Below are 24,283 nucleotides of genomic sequence, written 5' to 3'. Positions count from 1 at the left end.
TAGCTGAGGAGATGAACTATAAGTACATTAAATATGAAAACCATAGAACATAGTTTCTAATTAACTTCTAGATAGACATTTGTTAACTGAAGTTCATGCTCTCTTAGGAGGTGACTGATAACTCTCAGGACAGGGTGACCATGAAGCTCTATATTTGAGCAGGTATACTTGTGCATGTGGAGGGTGGAGTGTCCACACACTTCTTCAGACCCCCAAAGAGCTCTGTGATCCCAGCTAGTTAACAACAACTGCACAGGATGCTGTGGTATTGGAAGCTTCTGGTCATGATAGGGAAGAGACTGGGTTGGACTCTCTTAACTGTTATTGGCCAAGTGACCATGGGCAACATGGCAACCTCTCCAAATTCATGGCTTAGAAGTCAGGGTAATAATATAAAACGTGTAGAAAAGCAGGGAGGATTAGAGATGGTGGTGACGACGGTACCTGGCATAAACTAGTCACTTTAGACTAGTTGCCTTGGTTTTTCTAAGTTTATTAGTTTCCTATTGCTGCCGTAATAAAGTACTACAAACTCAGTGGCTGAAACAGTACACATCTTATTATCCTATAAGTTCTGGAGGCCAGGAGTCTAAATAGATCAGAATGGGCCAAGTCAAAGTGTTGGCAGGGCTGCCCATATTCTGGAGGTTGCTGGGCAGAATCTGTTTTCTTCCCTGTCCAGCTTCTAGGGGCCGCCCCCATGTCTTGATTTGAAGTCTCCTTCCATCTCCAAAGCCAGCCATGGCGAGTTGAGTCCTCACACTGCCTCACGTGACACTCGCCTGCCTTCCTCTTGTACCCGTAAGGTCCCCTGTGATAACACTGCTTTGGACTGGATGATCCAGGACCATCTCCCCATTTCCACGTCAGCTGGTCAGCACCCTTCATCCTGGTTGCAACCTTAAGTGCTTGTCCTGAGAACATTGGTCAATTATTCAATTAATTAATTAATTAATTAATTAAGCAAAATTCTATATGCCAGTCATTATACTTATCTATTTTAGGAAGTTCAGTGGGGGCAGTTTATTTTTTTCCACTAAAAAATATATTCTTTAATTAATTAGCTCATTCATTCAGCTAATATTTACTGATACTTAATATGTATTGTACCAGGCATTGCTGTTAATAATGCAAAGAGGAATCACACAGGAGAAAGAGAGTTCCAATATATTGAGCAGCAGGGCAGCATGCCAGGCACTGAGAGATTACACCAAATATACATCAGGTCTGATTTATATAGAGTTAAAGGCATTATAACTATAAGCTAGGGTAGAAATTGATGATCATAATCATGCTATGGATTTTGTGGCCATATTTTCAACCCCACAGACTGAAAAACATAAAGTATCTATAGGGTAGAGTATTTGAAATGAAAACCATCCCAGAATCTCAGAGCCATGTGTCAGTCCCACTTTAGAGATTTGGAGGGAAGGGAAGTGTGGCATTCATGAAGTTGCAGCTGGAAGCTGAAGGATCCTGTGCTGGGCAATGTCAAGTATGGGTCAGACTCAGGCCACTGTGGAGCGAAGAATGGATTTGGGGAAGGGAGGCTCAGTCGGGAGGCCCTAGGATGTTAGTCGTGGGTTTAGGAGTTCGATTAGATTAGAATTTGAAGGTAGGAATGCTTTCCTTTGCTCTTCCATTTGAAGTTGGTGAGTAATTGGGGTTCTAGAAAATATGTAAAAAGAAATTTACATACTTTAAAAAATATATATATATATAATTAATAAAAAATAAATTAATATATATATATATTAATTTATTTTTTACATAGAGGAAGGGAAAGAGAGAGTTAGAAACATCAATCAGCTGCCTCTTACGCACCCCCTACTGGGGATGGGCCTGTAACCACGGTACATACCCTTGACCAGATCGAACCAATCGAACCATTCTATCCACTGAGCCAAACTGGTTTCAGCATACATTCTTAACAATATCCCTTTTCTTTGAATATTTGTTTCAGGCATCTACTAATTATTAGTTCTGGCTTTTTAAAAAATTAGATTTTATATGTAGATGTGTAACTATACCTGGTGGATTATAGGTTGGTGGAAAGAGGGCCACGACCCCTTGCTCTCCACATTCACCCGGTAAAGTTAAATTAAATTCTTGTAAGAAGCCAGGATGTAAAATTTATAGGGATGCACGCGATCCAGAGCGTGGAAACGTTCAGGTCACACAGCCTGTTTAGGAGGTGCTGGGACCCATAACACGGGAGCTGTGTTAAGATCAGTGTTTCCAATCCCACCCTTCCCTGGTTCTTGACTCAAATTTGACATCGTTGTGACGTCTCTTCCCCACCTGAGGTTCCCAGGAGCCCCTGCGTGACCCAGGGGCCCTGGAGTCTGGCACAGCCAGTTTTCCTGCAATTCGTGTGAGGGAAGCTGAAAACCTCTTTTCTTTTATTTTATTTTTTTATCCGATAGATTTTTTCGAGGTTAGAACACTTCTCTGGAAATGTACTGATCCATGGTGGTGTGTGTTAGGATGAGTTGGAGAAATTTTTCTCTGCAGAAATAATGAACAGACAATAAAAATCACTTTCCATGTTTTCAAAGTGACTTTAATGACTGGGGAAATCTTGTGACATGTTCAGTGAGGAGGAAGTAAAATTTCATGTACAGGATAATCTTAATCTTAACTAAAATACACAAACACACACTCCTTCCCCCACACCCCAATTGTAAACAGTGGTTATTTTTTATGGCAGAACCATGAATGATAGATTTTTTTTCTTCCTTATGCTTTTCTGTTTTTGTTTGTTTGTTGTGTGTTTTGGGAAGAGGTTTGGAGTCTACCCAACTTCTCTTATTTTCTTCCTCATAGCATGGAGTTGTGTAATTTCCCCTTAATTTTCTTTGATGGATGTCTTGAGAATAATCACTACTCTCAGAATGAAGGCATTTCATTAGAACAAATACACCCAGGACAGAAATAAATGTACTTGATGACGTTAAAAAAAAAGCATGGAATTATGTTTTCAGAAGTAGTCGATGTTCTTAATTCTCAAAGGAATCTTATTAAATATCTAACAGCAAAGTCATGTTTCAATATAATATTTTTAATTTTTTAAAGCAAATACTCTTTTTCCAAAAGTGTACATAGTCATTATAAATCATTAATGTAGTTGTATAAGATAATGTAAATACACATAAATGAGCAAAGAAAATAAATGTCACCCATAATTCCATAACCTAAGAGAAAAAATGACACTCTTTATATTGGATTTATATACTTTTAATCTTTTTTTTCCCCTTTGCCTAGACCCTTGTATACATATATTGAAAACAAACCAAAATAAAAACGAAATTCGATGATTTGACTTAAGAGTACCACCAAGAGTAAACTCGAATTTTCTTCTTCTCCCTCTGACTTACACATATTTAAGGTTAGTTGTAGAAGAGTCTGCTTATTTAGCTCCAACTATCACCCCGAGCATTCCAGAAAGTGTGACCAGACATCTGGACATCCTGGATTGCAGTTCATTCCACTGCATCTGCTGGAAAAAAACTCGATGAGAATATTAATACAATGTTTGTGTATGTCCCTAACAGCCTCCATAGCTTATTCCTTCTCAGCCAGGCAGACTTGTGTGATTCTGGGGTTCTCACTTTCAGTCACTCTTCAGTGTACATGTTTTCTGTCCCTGCAGGACTTGGCATAAGGACTGGGAGGTGCCAGGAAAGAGGGCCAAGGCTTCCAAATTATTTTAGCTCATGCTACAAATGTCCCCAAAAGCGACACATAATTCTCAGGCATCTTTGCAGTCATGACATTTTGTTGGCTCCTTCCATATTGCTCTTACCCAGAAAAATCATCCTGATCTCCAAACCCTTCTCCTCCTCAAGTTAGAGCTTCTTGAAAAATCACTTTCCTGACAGCCCTGCTCACACATGGCCTCCCTTGCCGGACTCCCATGTCCTCATCGCTCTCTGCCCAGCTCTGAGTCAGCTCCAGCTCCCCCAGAGCCACTCAACACAGTATATTTTCTGTTTCTTTTTTGAGGATTTGCTTTGTCACATAATTGGCTGTATCTACAGGTACCCGTATTTTGACTCTTCAAAAAAATATATATAACTAAAACAAAATCAGAAAGGCATAAGGAAGAAGGAAAAAGTATCACTCATGATACTGTCACCAAGAAATAACCACTGTTCACAATTTTGGTGTATGTGTTTCTATATTTATTCTAAGACAGTTAAGATAGAATTTGGCCCAGCTGACATGGCTCAGTAGTTTGAGAATTAACCTATGAACCAGGAGGTCACAGTTTGATTCCCAGAAAAGGCACATTCCCAGGTTGCAGGTTCAATCCCCAATATACCAGTAGGGTGTGCAAAAGACAGCCTGTCAATGGTTCTCTCTCATTATCGATGTTTCTATCTCTCTCTCTCCCTTCCTCTCTGAAATCAATGGAAAAAAAAAATTTTTTTTTTTAAAAAGATAGAACTTTGTTTCCCATTTACTATGTAATAAGCATTTTTTCAATCATGAACATTATTTACACACTTTTTAATGATCAGATAATGATTCACTTTATGGATTTGCTACACGTGCTCAGCTGTTGGTTTAATGTTAGGAGACCATGGAAATACAACTTTCCTGTAGGGTATTCAAGATCTGCAGGCATAGAGAACACAGGGCATGTACAGAATTCTCAGAAAATGGCAACTGTTACTGTTTTTGTTAAAAATCATTTTGATGCACCTGTTGTCGGGGCACCAGGAGAAGATGTGGTTGCTTCCTGTTCAGGAGAAGATGACACTGTGGACTCTGGGCAGAGGGCGGGCATTCCCAGAGCCTGCACACAGTGAGAGAGAGTTTCTCCGGAAGAGAATTTCAAATCCAGTAATGCACTGGCCTTTCCAAGCTGAGATCCACCCGTTACATCCTCAAAGCCTTGCTAGGTTTCGGGTTTTCTTGCTGAGTATGGAGTTAAGAGCTTGAAAGAAGCCCTTCTCTTGAGTTTGGTGCATCGAGTGGCCAGGGCCTTGAGTGGCACGTGGTAGTATCAACTGTGAGTTGTAATTATCCTGTTGTCTCTCAAGGAGACCCTGTTAACCAGAAAGCACCATGTTTATGCCAGGGAGAGACTGTTAGTTTTGATCTGTTCTGGTATTGACTGGAAATTATACTTTTTGTTATAGTTCTTTCATCATTTAGGCTAAATTCTCTTAATGAATTCCTCATTTCCTCATACAAGCCTCCTTCAAAACAGATAAAATAGCTTTAGATGGGGAACACATTAATGTCAAATTTTGTTTTAAAAATAATATTTAAATTTCTATAAAAACATCTTTGAGATGCTCCAAATGTCAAACTCTACTTGGGGCTTGTAAGTATTTGAAAGAAAGGTATTTTGAAGTGGTGAACTCATTGGAATTAGTTAAATTTACTAAATAATGGGTTTTATGACTTTTTTTTTTTTAAAAATCTAACTCAGATAAAAATATAGGCACCTTGTATTTCTATAAAACACAGAGACTCTTAACTTTATCAGAACTTAGTTCCTTGCAGTATTGAGCATGTATCTGGCAATTCTATTTATTTGTCCTTAGTAAATATATGTGTTGAGTATACTGCTTTAGTTTAAAACCACAAGTAACATTTAGACTATCATGTTTATAATTTTTTTAAATTAGTTAGATGGAGATAACACTGTGTGTTGGTATATTGTTATTTATTTGGCTGCCTCTTATTTATTTTTGTTCTTGCTTATATGAGTAATAAAATTAGTCCACTTCTATTTACGAAATTATCTTAGTTCCATTTCTCCATCCCTTGCATTAAGAACACAGATGCATATCAAGGCTCCAAAGCAGAGATGCCTTAACAATCCACAAGTGTTATAAATAACTTTTCAGTATCAAAGCACCAGAAACATGCCATGTCCTATGAGGTTTGGCACAGACTTTTAAAACCACCAACCCACCGAACTTTATTTTGGGTAAAGTTTGTTTTGCTTAGAGCATCTCTGTAAGGCCCTCCCTTACCCGGCGGGTGCCCCTTCCAGGTTTCCTGCAGGGACCCCCCCGCCCCCCCTTTCCCCTTGAGTCCTGCGCTCGGTTTGTGACCCTGCTTTTGTCTCTCACCCATCCGCAGAGCCCGGCGTCTGCACGGTATTCGGAGATCCCCACTACAACACTTTTGACGGACGGACATTTAACTTTCAGGGGACGTGTCAGTACGTTTTGACGAAAGACTGCTCCTCCCCTGCCTCGCCCTTCCAGGTGCTGGTGAAGAACGACGCCCGCAGGACCCGCTCCTTCTCGTGGACCAAGTCGGTGGACCTGGTGCTGGGCGCGGGCACCCTGAGCCTCCAGCAGCACCTGACCGTGCGCTGGAACGGCTCGCGCATTGCGCTGCCCTGGCGGGCGCCGCACTTCCACATCGACCTGGACGGCTACCTCCTGAAAGTGACCACCAAGGCAGGTGGGCATCAGGGGTGTCTGTGACCCTCCACCTCTCCAACCTGCATAGAAGCATCGCCTGAGCACTCAGGACCCAGATCCCCCGCTGCTCAGGGAAACCCAGAGGCAGGGAAGTGGCCCAACTGCAGGCAGCAGATCTTTTAAAAAATATATATTATTGATTTTTTTACAGAGAGGAAGGGAGAAGATAGAGAGTTAGAAACATTGATGAGAGAGAAACATAGATTAGCTGCCTCCTGCACAACTCCCACTGGGGATATGCCCACAACCAAGATACATGCCCTGGACTGGAATCAAATCTAGGACCTTTCAGTCCACAGGCCGATGCTCTATCCACTGAGCCAAACTGGTTTTGGTTGCAGGCAACGTATCTTGAAGATGCCCCTGAGCAGCTGGAGACATTGGACACCCTCTGCCTTGCAATCCATGCCAGTCTCACCAGTCTTGCAATCCCTGTTCACCCAGTGCCTTTCCATCCTCATTCCACAGCTAGCAGTCCTGCTCCCCAAATAACCTCTTCTCCTGATTTGTTGCTAATTTTAGGCCACTGATGGCCAGCTTGGAATTGTCAGGGTCCCTCCCAACTGAGTCAGCAGTGAGCCTTTTCACATCAATGAGACTGTTTCCTTGTCGGCATGGGTCCAAGAAGGGAGAGTCCTCCGAAGGAAACTGCAGTGTGTGTGGGTGTGCAGATGCAGTGCCGGGGCAAGGCTGTGTGACCAGCAGCCCTGTCCATTTTTGACCCTGGGGAAGGATGCTCACCGGGCTGATGAGGGCCTCTTGGGATGCTTGCTGAGAGCTCTCCCCCTGGCCTTGGGCATGTGGAGCTGACCCTGAGGCCCTTTCTCAGCAGTCCATGTCGCCTGAGGCCCACTAGGCTCTGCCTTTCCATTGGAAGAGTTAGCTACATCTCCAGCAGTGGTTGCTAGGTTCACTGTTGCTAGGTTACTCCTATGAATTCAATGAGATGCAAATTTTTGTCTGTGATGCGCTACCTCTGAGAGGCATCTTAGAAGCAGAATTCGGTTCTTCAGTATTGGCCCCAAAGTATGAGTTTAGCTCATTTACATGGTTTGTTATGTTACATGTGGTTCTTTTCATGCTACCTTTGGTTAGTTCATTCTGTTTGTTAATTGGGTGTTAGATTGCATAACTTCCTGCCTATGCTATTTGTTTTAGTGTGATATTGAGTAAATCAGGATATGTCTTGCTTTTTTGCATTGATGAGAATTTAACAAAGATAAAGCATCAGTTGGATTCCAGTTCCTTTAGATAATACGGATCCACAAGGGAAACATTGGCTGGGCAGGCACTTTTGAGGGGCTATAGAGACTGTTTGGCTCTACTCTATCTCCAAAACCCTGTGAACTGTTTCAATTCAAGCCAAATATATTAATATGTTTGATAAATTGACTTAGCCTATGGAATGCCAGCCTAACTAAACAAGGCAGGAAGCCAAGGAGAAGCCCAGAGAGCTTTTATTTAGAGAGGACAGCATGGTTCCAGTGAGAAGACGTTCATTATGAATGTGTTGTAACATCCTATTGATATAAAGGGGGAAAAATTCCCATGCCTGACCTTGAGTGTGGCAGATGCGAAGCGCTCCATTCATTCCACGTTAGAGGGATGAGCCCTGCTCAGAAAATGTAGCCACCTGCTGTCAGATGCAAATGACAGGTCCCTCTTCAGATAGAGGCCTCGGCTCATTCCTTCAAAGGAGGCAGCAGTTGGTGAGACCATGTAAAATGTGCACCAGTGACACATGAGTCAACACCACTAATTAGAAGCGCCTGGCGTCTCTGCGCGCCAGCCAGCTGAACACAGTGGGTTCTACTGATATGGAAATTATTAGTCAACCACAGCCCGGTTCTCCCATGGATCCTGGATGCTCAAAGATTGCTAATGGCTAGGAGGTTCCACACCGCTCTGTTCCCAGCTGGCGGTACCTTATGGAATAAGTGTGCTCTTTGTAAGAAGTCCACATTGTAAAAATGAGCACAAGAATGAGGCTGCTAAGAAAATAATAATACATCATAGGCACCATAATTTGATTAGTGAATCAAACTCTTCTAGGCCTTGGACTTAGTTTTCCAGTTTCATTAGTTTTTCCATCTGAGGATTCAAGTAATTTATGTGGCTCCCTTCATACTCAGCTGCACAATTTCTTGGAGCCGTGAAGCTCACGGGCTCTCTGCTTCCTGGGGAAGAGCCGTATTCCTCTGGGCATTGGACTGGCGTGGACACTACCCTTTGAATGGGACAATTGCGTTTCCAGACAAGAGTCTTTTCCACTCTGGTTGATCACATTCAGTTTGTACTACCCTTTAGGGGTATTTTGTTTTTATCACTTATTGATTGTGTATTTAAAATATCCTTGGAGGGTTCTTCTTCCATCATTTTTATTTTTCAGTTTCATAAGCTCGTATGATTAAAGGGTACTTTCTTCAGAATAATAGCTTAAATCAATCCTGCTGCTGAAGGAAGGGGAAATGGAAGGAATGATTTTGCCCCTGTGGTTTATGGACTCAGAATTTCATGATGGGATCACCTGTAGGGTGCACTGTGGCCTGTCACTGGGGTGGACTTCAGTGTGGCCTGTCACTGGGGTGGACTTCAGTGGTAGCTGCTTTCCTGATAACATAGGGGTAGTACACAGGGCTCTGAGCAACGCTTGGTAGCTTGAGAAAGCACTTCCCACCCCATCACTTCCCCCACGCCACTCTTGGCACTTGCCAGATAATTTGAAAATATTTCCTTTCTGCCATCTGTTCGCATCATCAGCTTTACCTGAAAGAGTTTCAGCAGACCCACCTGAAAGGCATTAGCACATGTGAGTGTGGCTTTTTATTAACTTTGTTTCCGGGTTCATCAAGAGTTCTACTCTTGGACCTGGAGAATATATATATATATTTTTAATTTTTTTCCCTTTGATGTAAACTGAACAGAAAACCATCCATTTTAAAGAACCTCTCTGGTAATGTCTATTGATTTCCCACCTCCTCTCTCCTTTAATGGATAACAACAAAAGCAACAATAACCTAAAAACAAAACAAAGCAGAACAAACAAAACAACCATGAAATAAAAGAACAACTCCCCATATCCCACCCACCCCTCTCAAGAAAATCCCCCAAATTAGGGGTCTGGAGCTAGGTCACATGTTTGAAGGATGAAGAACAAGTTAGAAAACATGCACTGGTGAAGAGGGAAAGTTGGAAGGCCGTTCATACAGCGGAAGGAATGCGGCCGCTGCTCATCCCTGGATGGGATATGTGCTTCGGCTCCAGCCTTCTGTCTCTGCCAGTTATTTCTACCCGGTTTCCAGCAAGAGAATTAGGAAACTCATCCCAGCTGCAGAAAAGATGAACTACAGCCTTCCATATTTCATCTCCTAAGATGCTTATTGAAATTATCTTTTGGAAGAGCAATCTCTTCAATTACAACTTGTTAGGTTTTTTTGTTTTTGTTTTTGTTTTTGTTTTTGTTTTTTTTTGCCTGTCACTGCTGTAATCTAGTTTTAATAGATTTTACTAATGTAGAGAGTAAAAAAAAAAAAATCATGCCAACACATGTGTATACAATACTGCAAGAGACAAAGGCATCGATAGTTGAATAATTTATCTTGTCAGTATATGAAAGCTAGCATTGGCCCGTGAAAATCCTTTTAATATAATAAAGAAAAGAGGAGGAAAGAGAGCGAATTGCAGAGTATGCTCTTACTTTGGGGACCATGTTTTATGAGTGAGATGGTAAGAGTTTTAAGAAGAGGTTAGTAAGAACACAGTGGGTCTCCCCAGGCCTGCACGGACCACCAGTCCATTGCAGAGAAAGAACACAATGACCACCTTGTTCACCGTGAGTTGAATTCCCATGAATTTAGTTGCCAAAGTCTCAAAATTTATTATGTTATTGTCAGTAGTGATGTTGGAGCTTCTTTGGATAGAAGTTCTCAATCATTGTGGCACTCGGAAGAAGAGTGTTTGCCTGCTGTCTAGGAAAAAAAGATTTGTAGTTTGGAAAATTTTGCAGCACGGAAAAATCTTGGAACGGTGCTGTAAAAGTTAGAGTGTGGATGAAACTGATTTCCCCCCTCATTTCTCTTGCTGGGCAGCTGCCTGGCTACAGGCTTGTAAGGTCAAGTTTCCTCTATACTGTAGAGAGTGTATTACAAATCATATTATAGTTTGCTTGTCTTTTCCCAAAATTGTTATTTCAGTGCCTTAACCAGCATGAAATTCACAATTTCCTTGGCTTTGCATGATATATCAATTTACAGGGTAATTCATTCATTTAGTAAGTGTACACTCTGTGCCAGATACTGTGCTAGATGAGGGGGTATGTACACATGTAACTTAGCGTATCCGATAGTTGTGGTTGTCAGAGTTGACACCATCTTCTCAGAGATCCACATGAGAGGTCAGCCCAGTATGTGGGCATTTTAGCGGTATGTCCTTTCTCTACTCACCTTGTCCTATTACTGTCTTCTCGTCAGATTTCTTTCAAGAGAAACTTTCTTTTTAAAAAAAAATATATTTTATTGATTTTTTACAGAGAGGAAGGGAAAGAGATAGAGAGCCAGAAACATCGATGAGAGAGGAACATCGACCAGCCGCCTCCTGCACAATCCCTACTGGGGATGTGCCCACAGCCAACGTACATGCCCTTGACCGGAATCGAACCCGGGACCTTTCAGTCCGCAGACCGACACTACCACTGAGCCAAACCAGTTTCGGCTCAAGAGAAACTTTCTTATAATCATCTCTCTTGCTTCTTTACTAAACTCCACTCTACTGCTTTTCTGAACTCAGCTTTTATCACAACCAAAAAAAAAGCTTTTCTACCATTTGTTGTGAACTAAGAATGCATCCATTCCTTTAGTTTAACATACAGTGATTTACACGTAGGATTTTCTGTTTATTTCTTAAGATATCCAGTTTTAGACACCTGGTTAATTCTACCAATAACACCCCCTATAGCAGATATGTAACTTATTCTTGTGGAAGTTATGTGGTCTCTTCACAGGAATATTATTTGGCCAGCCTCCTCTCCTCATGGACCACGTCCAAACTTAGGGAATATTGGCTTTAGAACCTTACTTCTGGGTGTTTCTTACTGATCTCACATCACTTTGATGTTCCTTATGCCAATTCTATACCCAAGCAAGATCCTTTCCCTTCCGCTTCCTTTCCTATCACTACCTTATTCCCCAACTTCTGAGCATCTTCTGAACATTTGCTCATCAGCCTCATTTGATACTCTAAGAGCAAAGGCAGGATCTTTCAGGAAGAGAATCATGTTGCTCTTTCCAGATGCTCAGAACTGGCTCAAAGAAAGACTAGTTTTTGGAAAAAAAAAAACACCAAAAACATTAAAAAAAAAACACACACACACACAAACACACACAAAAACAAACAAACCACAGAATAAGAAAGGAAACTTTTTTTCTATCAAAAAAGAGCTGTGTGTGTGTGTGTGTGTGTGTGTGTGTGTGTGTGTGTGTGTAGGTTGTCACCCCTAGGAGATAGTGGAAGTAAAAAAGGAGAAGTCCCAGAGCAAAAGTGCTCATTGACCTGTTGTAGATGTTCCCTGGGTGGTCATGCCCAGGGGGCTCTTTTGTTTTCATTGGTTTTCTAGTCCAGCCATTCACTGGGGACTCAGGCACTGCCAGCGTATTACCAGGAGAAGAGTAGGAAACACATCTAACACATATTTGTGACCAAAAGAAACCTTCTTTGACTAGTAGAGCTTGATATTTACTTTGCATTGAACCTCAAAAGGCTTTTTAAAAATACGTTTTTATTGATGACAGGAAGGGAGAAGGAGAGAAGAAACACCCATATTAGTTGCCTCCCACATGCACCCTACCAGGCATTGAGCCACAACCTGGGCACGTGCCCTGCCCAGGAATCAAACTGATGAGCTTTTGTACATGAGATGACACTCAACCATCATGGGGGATTTGGAGATAAAGAAAAATTACATTAAAAACTATCATTTTTTGTCATCTTTGCATTTTTTTACATTAGAGTAATCATTGGATAAGTGGATTCATGATTTGGGCCAACACAATTTCTCTAGAAAAGGGCAGAAATATATACCTTAGAATAACATGGTCAATAAGTAGTTATTTACAAGTCAAACTGGGATACATATTTTATCATTATAAGGGCAAACTTTGTATAGTTTAAAAATTCTAAGTCCTAACAAATAATTGATTTGTGTAAAATCACATGACATTTAATATTGCAAGGATGAAAGATAACCAAGAATGTGGACAGACCCTCAGTGTTCCTTGTTAGGGGATGGTCATATGTGCTGTATAAGGATGTATACACTTGGGAATTATTGATGGATTCAAGAGTGGTTGATCCCCTTTTCTTCTTTCCCTCTAGGTTTGGAAATATCCTGGGATGGAGACAGTTTTGTAGAAGTCATGGCTGCCCCTCATCTCAAGGGCAAACTTTGTGGTCTCTGTGGCAACTACAATGGACATAAGCGTGATGACTTAATTGGTGGAGATGGAAACTTCAAGTTTGATGTGGATGACTTTGCTGAGTCCTGGAGGGTGGAGTCCAATGAGTTCTGCAACAGACCCCGCAGAAAGCCAGTGCCTGAACTGTGTCAAGGGACTGTGAAGGTAAAGCTCCGAGCCCATCGAGAATGCCAGAAACTCAAGTCCTGGGAGTTTCAGACCTGCCACTCAACAGTGGACTATGCTACTTTCTACCGGTAAGTGCAATGCTCTGGGGGATGGGATTCAGTTACAAACCTAGGATAGACTTGACCTTGATACAGGGTGTGACATATCTCTTGGTGTACAGAACAAGGGCTGCCAAAATATAGGATAAACACTCTTACATCTTTCTGTTCAGCAGCTGATTTCTCTTGAGTCAGTCCCATATTATATCCCAAATTAGAAAATTTCAAGGAGTATTTCAGAGTAATACCTCATAGGTTATTCTGTTTTTTAGTGTCTACAGAGTCATTGGAAAGATGGTAACACCCAAGATTTTACCAGGTGTTTGCTTGACTTGAAGATCAATGAGTACTTCCCAAGTTCTGGTCTAAGCCACAGTGGTATAGTGCAGAGGTGGGAATCTCAAATCCTTCTGGCTGCCTGTGGGGGTTTGAGTGAACTTGGTTATTCTAAGTCTGAGGAAGAGTTCGGGTCTGCCTCATCATCTAGACCAAAACAGATTTGCATGTGGAAAACAAGGCAGTGAAATGATGATTCCTTGGATTTTGGCCAACTAGGTGTCCAGAGTCAGGGAGAGTGGAATCAGAACTTGAGGGTGAAGGAAAGAAGACCTCTCTTCAAGAGTATATTTCCTGGTTTGACTTGTGAATAACTACTCATTGACCTTTTCTAACTCTCATTAATCCCCCTTCACACAAAGCACAGGAGACTTGCATTTGACTTCCGTGTTACAAGTTGCATTTGTGAGTTGATGAGTTTGGCCTGATTGTACTTCTACTTACTACACAATTCCATGGGTTCAAGAGCTATGACTGCTTGTAACTTTAATCACCATGGGTGTGGGAGGAAACGTGAGACCAACTCAGCCTAAAAGGCCTTAAGTGATTTGCCTGTGCCTCTTAAAACGAGCAAACGCCTGTGGTCTGAAGCCACAGAGAAGTTATTTTTACTCTTTAATTGCCACCAGTTTATTTCCCCTAGTTCTCATTAAATGTGATCTTTTTTTATTTGATCTTTGGACATAAAAGATAAAGTTATATAAAGGCAGCTCAAAGAGGGGTGGAAAAAGGACTTCCCTGTCATCACAAATCCCTGAACATGGCTGCATCTGCCAAACCATTTGGCTCCAATACATACGTTTAGCTCTTTCAATCCATTTTCCTGTTATAATTTGAATCCTCTGGGTTCCCCTTCCCCTCTCGTATATTGAGCCCACCTCCTGCCTAATGAAATGGAAAGATCTTAATGTTAGGCTTCGGAGTGAGGTAAGCAGCTAGACAGGCAACCCGGGTTTTATTTGGAATCTAATGCCCATCACTTGAAGGTCTGATGGGAAGCAGTAGAGCATAGCAATTAGGAACTGTGTGGTCTCCCAGGGTGGAAAGTCTAGTCCAGCTCTACAACTTTGAGCAGTCATCTAAGCTCTTAAACCAAATTTTTCTTATCGGTAAGTTGGGGATAATAAACCTTGAAGAGTTGTCATTGACTTTCAGTGAGATTATGAACATAAATGCATATGCACACCCCACTGCCCACACATAGCACATGCTCTACAGTTGTTGGCTGCTTTCATTTCTTCTGTTAATTAAATGATTGACAAGTGTAAGTTCTCTTTTGGAAGCTTCCTACCTGAGGAACAGAATTTGATTGAGTCCTTGTCTGTTGAAAATAGAATGAAAGGCTATGCTTCTCCCCAGCAGTCTACACTTTTGGTCGTCTTCCCATGTCCAAAGAATGTGTTGAAAACAAAAATTGGAGAGCAGGCTGCAGAGATTAGTTCTATCTGTCTCTCTTTTTTGCATTCTATTTTTTCCCTCTTTGGTGATTTATTTTGTATTATGATCCCTGGACTGCAAGCAGGAATATGATGAGCATGTTGGCTAAAGCTGTGAGAAACAACTTTGACATGAACAGAGACCATTGGAATGCTAGGTGGCCAGGCAGATGCTCACCTTCTGTCTCTAAACACTGCCATAGTGGCCACAGCGGGGGCCTCTAGGTTGTGTGAGGGGCCTGGTGCATGAAGTGTGGATGCTCATGAGAACTCTCCTGGGATAATTGTGCATGGAGGTTAGATGTGCTTGTGCTCTGCATGCATGGTGTGGTGGCAGATGTGCTTGTGCTCTGCATGCATGGTGTGGTGGCAGAGCACCCTTCCAGAGTCAGCCACCCCTTCCTGGAAGAGGCAGGAATGTGTCAAAAACCATTCGCAAGAGGGGAGAGGTGGAAACCCTGCCTGTCACTCACTCTGCTGGGCATCTCACTCCCCAACCCATGTGTTTTCAAGTGAGAGTAGAATCTTAGTTTCTTCTCTTCTGCCAAGCACACGTGTGGCAAAAGAAAGGAAATAAACAGGGACAATGTGAAAAGGCAATTTTGTTCTCAGGGGATCTCCGAGGAGGACCAAAGCTTAGGGAGGCATGGACAGAGAACACGTTGGGTGATGCCAAGCTGAACCTCATCTCAACTCTGCCACTGTCTAGCTGTGTGGCCCTGGCAGCTAGCTGAGTTTCAGATTATTTTTATTGATTTTAGAGAGGGAGGAAGTGTGTGAGAGAGAAAGAAGCATCAATGATGAGAGAGAATCATTGATAGGCTATCTCCTGCATGCCGCCTACTGGGGATTGAGCCCACAACCCACAGGTGCCCTTGACTAGAATTGAACTCAGGACCCTTCAGTTCACAGGCTGATGCTCTGCCACTGAACCAAACCGGCTGGGACTGAGTTTCAGATTCTTTACCGTTAGAGTAGGCTTGACAATAACAACCCAGTGGGTAAGATTGTTCCTCCAAGGTCTGGGGTCAGTGGGCAGTGCTGCATTGTCACATGGTAGATGGAAATATAATTTTGTTGTCTTGTCTCCCCTCTTCTCTATGGAGAATCTGGCCACTGGCTCGGGCACTTATCTTTCTGATTTTTTAATAATTTCTCCTCTGTCATCATGGAGAACTGATTAGATGGATTCTCACTGATGAGTTCATGGAACAGTTTTAAAATGAACCATATGTCTTCCATGACACTGAATGCGATAGTGTAAGAGAAGGCTGCATTGCAGTCCTTTAAAGATTTTTGTTGTTTTTGTTTTATCAAAAGAGTAACAGGTGTTCACTGTACAACACTGAGGTCATGTTGAAAAGAATAAAGAAGAAAATAGCAACCCCATGACATTCCACACCTGGACGCTTTTGCCTGTGTGGTTTCTGTCACTGGTGCTATTTCTGTAATGAGCCTGAAAGCACAGTCATGACCGTTGCTGTGAGCTTTTTTATGGGTTGTCACAGAACCAAACAGGTTTGCCTTGATATCATGGGTGGGCATACATATCAGCTGTATATAAACTTTTTTTTTGCATCTTCCCCTCATCCTCCAAAGAAATATCTGTACTTTCCTTTAAGGACAAAGGACAAAATCTCACAACATGCAAAGTCAACCTTCTGAGAATGAACATGACTGTGTTTGGAACATCAAGAAGGGAGACAGCAAAGTAACCTGTCTGAGGAAATGTTACTTCTTTGGCATTTTCTGAATTGTATGACAAATTCCCTAGGGCCAGTTCTATTATATATATATATGAGATAGCTCTTCTTATAAGGTCAAAAATAATTCTAATGTCTATGAATTAAACTTTACTTGTGAGATGTCTAGGATTTAAAACTCTTATTTTATTTTGGTCGTCACCCAGTTCAGTGTTTTTAATACACCATCCATTGTCTAAGAACTTGAAAGTTTTGTAAATGAATGAGAAATGACTACATATTAGCCAACTGACCACCCCCCCCTCTTTTTTTTTCTTTTGGGAACCTTTCTTTTTTCTATAGAGAACCCACAGTTCAGTTTTAGTCAGAGCAAAGAAAAAAGATACTTTTGATCACACTGGAAGAAACTCAGCCATAGGTTTTGGAATCTGTACCCAAACTACACATGCAATGAGGATCATATTCTGCGAATACAATTGATTTGCTGCTGCATTTGTCTAGTGTTTATCTAATGTCAACAATTATAAACAGAGCAACGCAACTAGTGTTTGGAACAGTCCTTACAGTGTTGCAGTGCCTGGCACAACTTTCCCCTTCTCTCCACAACGCTGGTTCTCTTTGCGTACCTGGGCCTCCTCCTCTTCAGTAATGTCATGTTTGATGTTGAAGGGCTTGCGAAGCTCTCCAGGGGTTTGCCCCTTGATCATATTGGCAACAGTCCTGCGCATTACACCAAGCAAACCTTTGATAGTTTAAATAGTTTGCAGCCAGAATAAGTTCAAAAAGTGTTCCTTGGTCAACTTTGAGGAATTCTTGGTCCCAAACTGGGATATCATCTGTTCTCTTTTCTTTGTTCTCATCGTCCTCAGGAGGAGGAGAGTCATCCTTGTGGTTGGTGCACCACTGAATGATCTTATATAAAATATGGCTGCATTACCATTGGTTAGAGAAACTGGGTCATCATCACCTTTACCATCCATTTCCAAATCTTCTAACATGGCCGTGATAGTTACTGGTTATTTGGCAATGTCAACATCAACTTCAAAATTCTCTCCATCAGAGCACTGCAACTTAATTGAAGGCATGGTGTTGGGTCTCAAGGAGAGAGTGGGCCGAGGCTGATGAGAGCCGGCAGCGTTAGCAGCATCAAAGGAAAAAGGTGGAGCACAAAGCCACTTAACAGCCTCTCTTGGGAACCTTTTTAAGCTTTGCTGATTTGTTTCTTCACAAACGTGGTTCAGCCATCATGGCCTCATTTGGTATGAAGATGTAATACTTAACTAAAGTCTTTGTGATCAGCAAAATTTGCTATAATTAACTAATTGAATCTGTTTGGGTGCAAAAGAATTTAATTATGAATCATATTACACTTTTAACTAGTTACCTTGATAACATGTGTTAAGTCCTAGAGTTGCTAATTGACTTGTTCTTAAATCCTCTAATAATTGTTTGTGTTATCCTTCACTGGTGTGCTATGGATGGAGCAAATTCCAGTAGATAGAGAAACCGGAGAGTGTGGAAACATTGATGTGGCATCATTGGAATCATGTTTGGATTGAAGCAGAGACTCTTCCAAGGGGAATGTGTTGAGTGTGTGACCGTGTCTCCTTTCTCATTCTTTACTTGTGTCTCCACTCCCAGCCTCGGTTGTCTTCTCTGCTTGTGTCTCCCGTGGCCACAGAGAACTCCTCGAGGGATAGGCAGACTCCACCACAAGGCTCCCTTGAGATTCCAAAAGCTGATATCAAATCCACTGCCCATGCCAACTGAGGCCACACTGAACAGGCCAGCATCGGGCAGCTGTGGGCAGAGAGAGGCCAGGAGATGGGTAGGGCTCTCTGCAACACACCAGGGAAAGAGCAGACCTCAAATAGCTGGGGTTCTTAGATGAAATAACCAAAGGGGGCTTTTTCCTTAACTCAGACTCACATCTTAGATGAAAACATTGTATGCTGCCAGTTAAGCAGGACCTTTAAGTCAGGGCAGGCACAGAGTTCATAGAGTCCAAAGGATGAACATGAACCGCTGTGAAGCCCACAGTTCAGTTGTACAGTTCACAGTCATTGAGGACGCTTTCCTATCTTCACTCCCCTTAATGTGGTGTAGTTCACCGGGGCAAAAGCACTCTTCACTTGTTGGGTTTGGGAAAGTGTCTGGGGACTCCCGGTCTATGAAATGTTCCTTTCTTTCCATGTAGTGGTTTTACAGCTGTAAGGAATTGAAGGAATGCCAGAGGATTCGCAGATGTGTTCTTCCTGCAGAGGTGCTGGGAGGTAGAGGTGGGAGGTGGAAGGTGGGTGGTGGAAAGTGGGAGGTAGGTGGTAGGAAGTGGAAGACTGTGCAGGAGAACATTGGACCTTGGAGAACAGGGCTGGATATACTGGTTTCCGAGTGGCTGGTGGCTTCTTTCCAGGAGATCACAGACTTCATGGATGACCCACTTTGTGTTTTCCTTTAAAGGAAACTAGTCATTTATTATAAAGCAAAAGGAGAGATCCCAGCCAGGAGTCCAGACTTTGCGTGTGTATATGAGAAAATTACATAATGATAACTGCTGTTCTATAATTAAAATCAAGTCAATCTTCCCTTGCTTCAAAGAACATACCTGAAGCATTTCTGTTTATATCTTGTAATGCTTATCCAAAATTGTCATGAGAGCTAGGGTCCTAAATCAAATGAGATGTTTTTATAATCCGTGACATTCCTTTTTATTTTTCCTTTAGCAAACTCGAGTTTTAGGATAAATCCGTAATTAAGGTATGTTGTCACCAGATGGCAGTAGACACTTCAGTTGTATTACCTATTAGATTTTAGCCCTTAGATGTCCAACCTTAAATTTCAAAATATACCTACTCATTAGTGCACTCTCTCCCTCTCTTAAACTTCTGGCCTACTTAAACTTCTGTCACTGCATCTAAGTATACAATGCACATGTATGTCTCTGGGTCCATGTCATTTTCCTGCCTGAGATGCCCTCATTTTCTACATGGATTTAAGCTGAAGGTACAACACAAGTTTCATCTAGGACTCTGTAGATGTTTCTTTAGTTTCTTCGATGTGCTGATTGTGTTTATCATTATTTAGCATGCATACTAGTTTGTACTATCACTGTCTTGCTAGGATTGGATTCTAGGTTCAGTGGGAAATGGGGAATGCCTTTTCTAATCTTTTGCATTTCACTCAGCATCACTCTGAAAGGTTGGCTCTCAGGAAATATTTCATACTTCCCTTTCTAGCCTCTGTCTCCTCTGCAACTTCTCTGATCCAATGGTGACTTTTGCTACCCCAAATTCCAAGACCCTCCTAACTCTTCATTCCCATACTTGGTTATACACTTCGAGTCAGAAGTGCAGCCATCTCTGTCCTTTCAGGGAAATGACTAGTCAGAGCATTGGCCCACCTTCGATGCTCCAAGAACTGTCATTACTCCTTATGCATGTGTTCTCTGCTGTGACTGCCAATGGTAGTCCCATCTCAGCATCTGCCTCTGCCTGTTCACAATTCACTTCTGAGCCACTGGAACATCCCACATTTGGTTCTACTCCTCAGCTCATATTTGATCTGGCTGTCTTCTTATGTAATAGTTTGAGCCATAGATGTTTTGAAATTGGTTTCTTGCAGTTGATCTTAGGACCTCAAATGGGCCTCCTCTCGTGGAAGAAAAACTAACCTCCTACAGGGTGATATTTTAAAATATATATTTTATTGATTTCAGAGAGAAAAGGAAAGGGAGAGAGATAGAAACATCAATGATGAGAGAGAATCACTGATCAGCTGCCTCCTCCACATCCTACACTAGGGGTGTCGAACTCAATCAGAGAAGGGGCCAAAATCTAAAATCCAGCCTAAATCGCGGGCCAAATGGTTTACTGAACAGTCATAAACTGTCATTGTGATGGAAACGCAGCGGAGTGCAGTGATGACAGCGCGGTGCGGGCCACATTGCAAGGCCTGTCGGGACGGATTTGGCCCGCGGGCCTTGTGTTTGACCCCTGTGTCCTACACTGAGGATCAAGCCCACAACCTGGATATGTACCCTGACTGGGAATTGAACCATGACCTCCTGGTTCATAGGTTGACACTCAACCTCTTAGCCACACCAGTCAAGCTAGGCTGATCTTACTAAGGCCAGCTGACCCTCTGCCCTAGCATCACTCAGCACTCTCACTGAGGGGTCACAGTCCTATTTTGTCTCTGCCCTGAGCCTTCTGTCTTAGTTGCAAACCAAGCCTTATCAAGGTTTCCCTTGAACCATTCATTCATTCTTCTTTACCTTAGGCACAGGTAGTTTCCTCTCTGTTTGATCCACCAAAATAACCCAAGAAGAAGGCCTTAAATTGCCTCTTAGATTCCTGGGTTTCAGCTCAGAAAGGGCCCTAGCTAGTTAATATAATTCTGTGGGGCTAAAGCAGGAAAAAAAAAGACATATCTACATTTAGAAAGGATATGAGAATGCTTGAGGATTCATTTTTCCAAGATCTACATCTTCTCATGTTTAATTTTTTCATGTCAAAAAGAGGCATGTATGCGTGGGACAGACTGACAGAGATCAGAGGAGAAAGGGATTGGAGAATTGATGAAAGAAGGTGAAGAGATAGCCAAGCCAAAGAGCATATATGCATAGTCCATAGGCACAGACAACAGTATGGTGGTGGCCAAGGGGAGAAGGGCCGGGGTCTGAAGTGGAGGGAATGGGGGATATCTATTATAGTGTCAACAATGAAAAAACAAATTAAACATCTTTTTAAAAAGAAAAAAAACTGTACTTATTTTAATCTTTGAGGAAAGTTTAGGTCATCTGTACAACCCAAATGTTAGAGGAAACACAGTACACCCTCACTTCTGACATTATCCATTTGGAGGTGTTCCAAAAGCCACCCTAAGGGTCAGAAGGAATCTTCTAGAAGGAATCAGAACTCACAGAACACTGCTTCACTCATGGCAATGCTCTGTTATAGGGAAAGCATCCCAGTGAACATCCAAAGAGACAAATAGGCCCGAGTCCAGGAGGGGTCCACACCTGGAGCTCCCGCTGTCTTCTGTGGAGTCAGGGACAGTGTTCACTCCTCTGGGTTACACTGTGTGACACTGTCTATGGGGTATTTCCAATCAGGGTTGTTCACCTGAGACTTTGGTGTTCAGAGATTTTATTGGGACTTGATCTCAGGCTGCCTGGGTGGTTTACATTTAGTTCCCAGCCCCTCCTGGAGGTTGTGTTAATGCCTTTAATTTCCAACCTCTCTGGGTTTAAGCACTATTGCCTGTGGCCCAGAGCCCACATAATAAATCATATTGTTAGAATGGGCCAGGCCCTCCAAGCAAAAACGTCACTCCTGTTAAGACAGTCCAGGGGCACCTGAATCACCCGCCAGGAGCCAAAGGCCAAGGCCAGCTTCTCTCTGGGCAAGGTTAATTCTTCACTACTCAAGCTGCCTGGCTCAAGGTTAATGTGCTTTTAGTTTGGTTTTAATTTTAGCTTAGAGTTTATTTCCAGCATAAACTTTCTAGAATCCTGCAGTGTTTCCCCTCAGAAAATTGCATTCTTGGATGCAATTAGATGAGGCTTTTAAACACAGATTTGAATAAGTGTCATTGTCACAGGTAAAACACTAATTATTTTGTAGCATCTCTCTTGGCCTCTTAGGGGACTTCTTGATTACTTCTGAGTAAGCCGGAGGCGGTCTGTGTAACTTCATTACATTTTCATTATTTATGAGTGTAAAACCCTTTTGATCCATGAGAGCGAGGCTGACACCAGTAGTGTTTTCCTCATTTCATTACACTGTTCACAGCTAATGAGGGCACCAAGAGGTGAGGAGACTCATTCCAGGCCACCCATGGAGCCCGAGCAACCAGCCTGACAGGACACCTGCTCTCTGGTCTCTGTCAGAGAACTTGGCAAGAACCGCCGGAGTCTACTGCTGTCCACTCAGGCTTTTAAATACCCTGCTTCTGCCATGAGTGTTCAAAGGAGGATTTTAAAAATCATCTAATGCACTCCTTTGACAACTTCCAACTGAGCACTTGTTATGTGACAGGTACTATTGCAGGTGTGGCGATTTGGGACTGAACAAGAGAGACAAAAGTGCTTCCTCTGGGAACTCACAGTGTATGTTGACAGACAACTCTAATTAAGAAATAAGGTCACTGCCAACTGTGAGAGGGGTCATATGATGATGTGATAGGTGGGCTGGGAGCAACCAACTTGTATTAGGTGGACAGCAAAAGCCTTCATGAGGAGCTCAATTTTGAGTGCAACCCACTGTGCATGGGAAGGACTGGCGAGGAGGCCTGTCTGGGGCAGGTAGAAGGGTGTGGCCTGTGTGAAGACCAGAAAGAAGGCTGAAGTGACTAACACTTGCAGAAATTGATAGGCGTTTTGCCAGCAACCATATGAACTGGGAAGCAGATCTTCCCCAGTTGGGGTTCATGTAAGATCACAGCCCCAGCCTACACCTTTATTGTAGCCTCTGAGTCCCAGATTAGAGGCCATGCTTAGACTCCTGATTCACAGAAACTAACATAAAAGTATGTAATTTTATGCCACTAAATTTATTATTAAGGCCACTAAACCTGCTACTCAGCAATAGATCACTGCTTTCCATAGAAATAAATTTTGGCTTATCTTTAGTTTTATTGTCCATTAAATATTGACAGAAAGCGAAATGTGAGCACTTTGCTTTCCCCTACCCCCTAACCATTTTTAATTTATCATTTTGTATCATTTGATGTAACTCCACCACGTCTGCATTACCGTGTCCCTACTACGAGGTCCCATGGCACTCTGTACTTCCCTTTTTGTCCCAGGCATTAAAAATGTGTTGTAAACGTCTGCCTTTTAAAATCTGTATCAGCATAAAGCTATAGCCTCCTTGAAGCTCATATGTTTCATTCATTTTATATACCCAGCACCTAAGGTGGTGCATGACATATTTTCTGGTTCTCAAAAGATATATGTTGAATGACTAAACAGGAAAAAATATGAATTAATGAAGTAAAAATATTTTTTAACAAAGCTATGGTAGAGTGATACAACATGAGTGTGACATAGTTGTCAAGCAGACTTGGGAAACTGAGATAACTTTTCTGAGCTCTTCCATGTCCAAGTTGAGAGTGCTGTGGGGCAGGCTAGTTCACCTGGGGACACCCGAATGCCCCATGGGTCACATGAGAGGACCAAGTGCCCTGAGATTTGTGGTGAGGATTACAGGAGGCACTCCATGTGTTATAGACCCCAGGCTTGGCACATGGTAGCTACTCAGTCAAAGGCAGTTTTATTATTAATACTAGAGGCCCGGTGTGTGGATTTGAGCACTAGTGGGGTCCCTCAGCCTGGCTTGCACCCTCTTGCAATCCAGGACCCCTGGGGGGATGTTAGAGAGCCAGTTTTGGCCTGATCCCCACAGGCCAAGCCGAGGGACCCTAAGGGTGCATGAATCCATGCACCGAGCCTCTAGTATGCATATAAGATCTTTTGTTAATCTCTTCCTGCCCTCCTCCTTCTCCCTTCGCTCTGAGATTCATCAGTCTGTTTCATGTTTCCATGCCTATGTGTTGAGCGTCTGCTCCCTGGTGGTTATTGCACATCATAGCTACTGGCTGAATGGTTGGATGGTTGCTTAGTCTTTTATATATATAGATTATTTTGTTGCCAGATGGGAGGGTGGCTGGGTGAGAAAA

At 42.4% G+C, this 24,283-nt stretch overlaps 1 protein-coding gene and 1 pseudogene across 3 annotated transcripts in view; one reads left to right on the top strand and one right to left on the bottom strand.

The window, feature by feature from the left end:
- Window positions 1-24,283, top strand: part of BMPER (BMP binding endothelial regulator) — a 187,498-nt gene that overhangs the window by 125,424 nt on the left and 37,791 nt on the right. The window contains exons 12-14 of one of the 3 annotated variants that reach the window (XM_045578644.1): window positions 6,103-6,119; window positions 6,231-6,432; window positions 12,822-13,158. In XM_045578644.1, coding sequence (XP_045434600.1) covers window positions 6,103-6,119; window positions 6,231-6,432; window positions 12,822-13,158 — 556 coding nt within the window. Of the gene's footprint in view, window positions 1-6,102; window positions 6,433-12,821; window positions 13,159-24,283 lie in introns of all 3 variants that reach the window. The other 2 variants (XM_036429886.2, XM_036429887.2) reach the window with 2 other exon arrangements.
- On the bottom strand, window positions 17,164-17,688 carry LOC118714528 (annotated as a pseudogene).

The sequence above is a fragment of the Pipistrellus kuhlii genome, unplaced genomic scaffold, assembly GCF_014108245.1.
Source record: "Pipistrellus kuhlii isolate mPipKuh1 unplaced genomic scaffold, mPipKuh1.p scaffold_m20_p_10, whole genome shotgun sequence".
Taxonomy (NCBI): Eukaryota; Metazoa; Chordata; class Mammalia; order Chiroptera; family Vespertilionidae; genus Pipistrellus; species Pipistrellus kuhlii.
The sequence above is the reverse complement of the archived record's forward strand: the minus strand, read 5'-3'. Positions and strand labels throughout refer to the sequence as shown.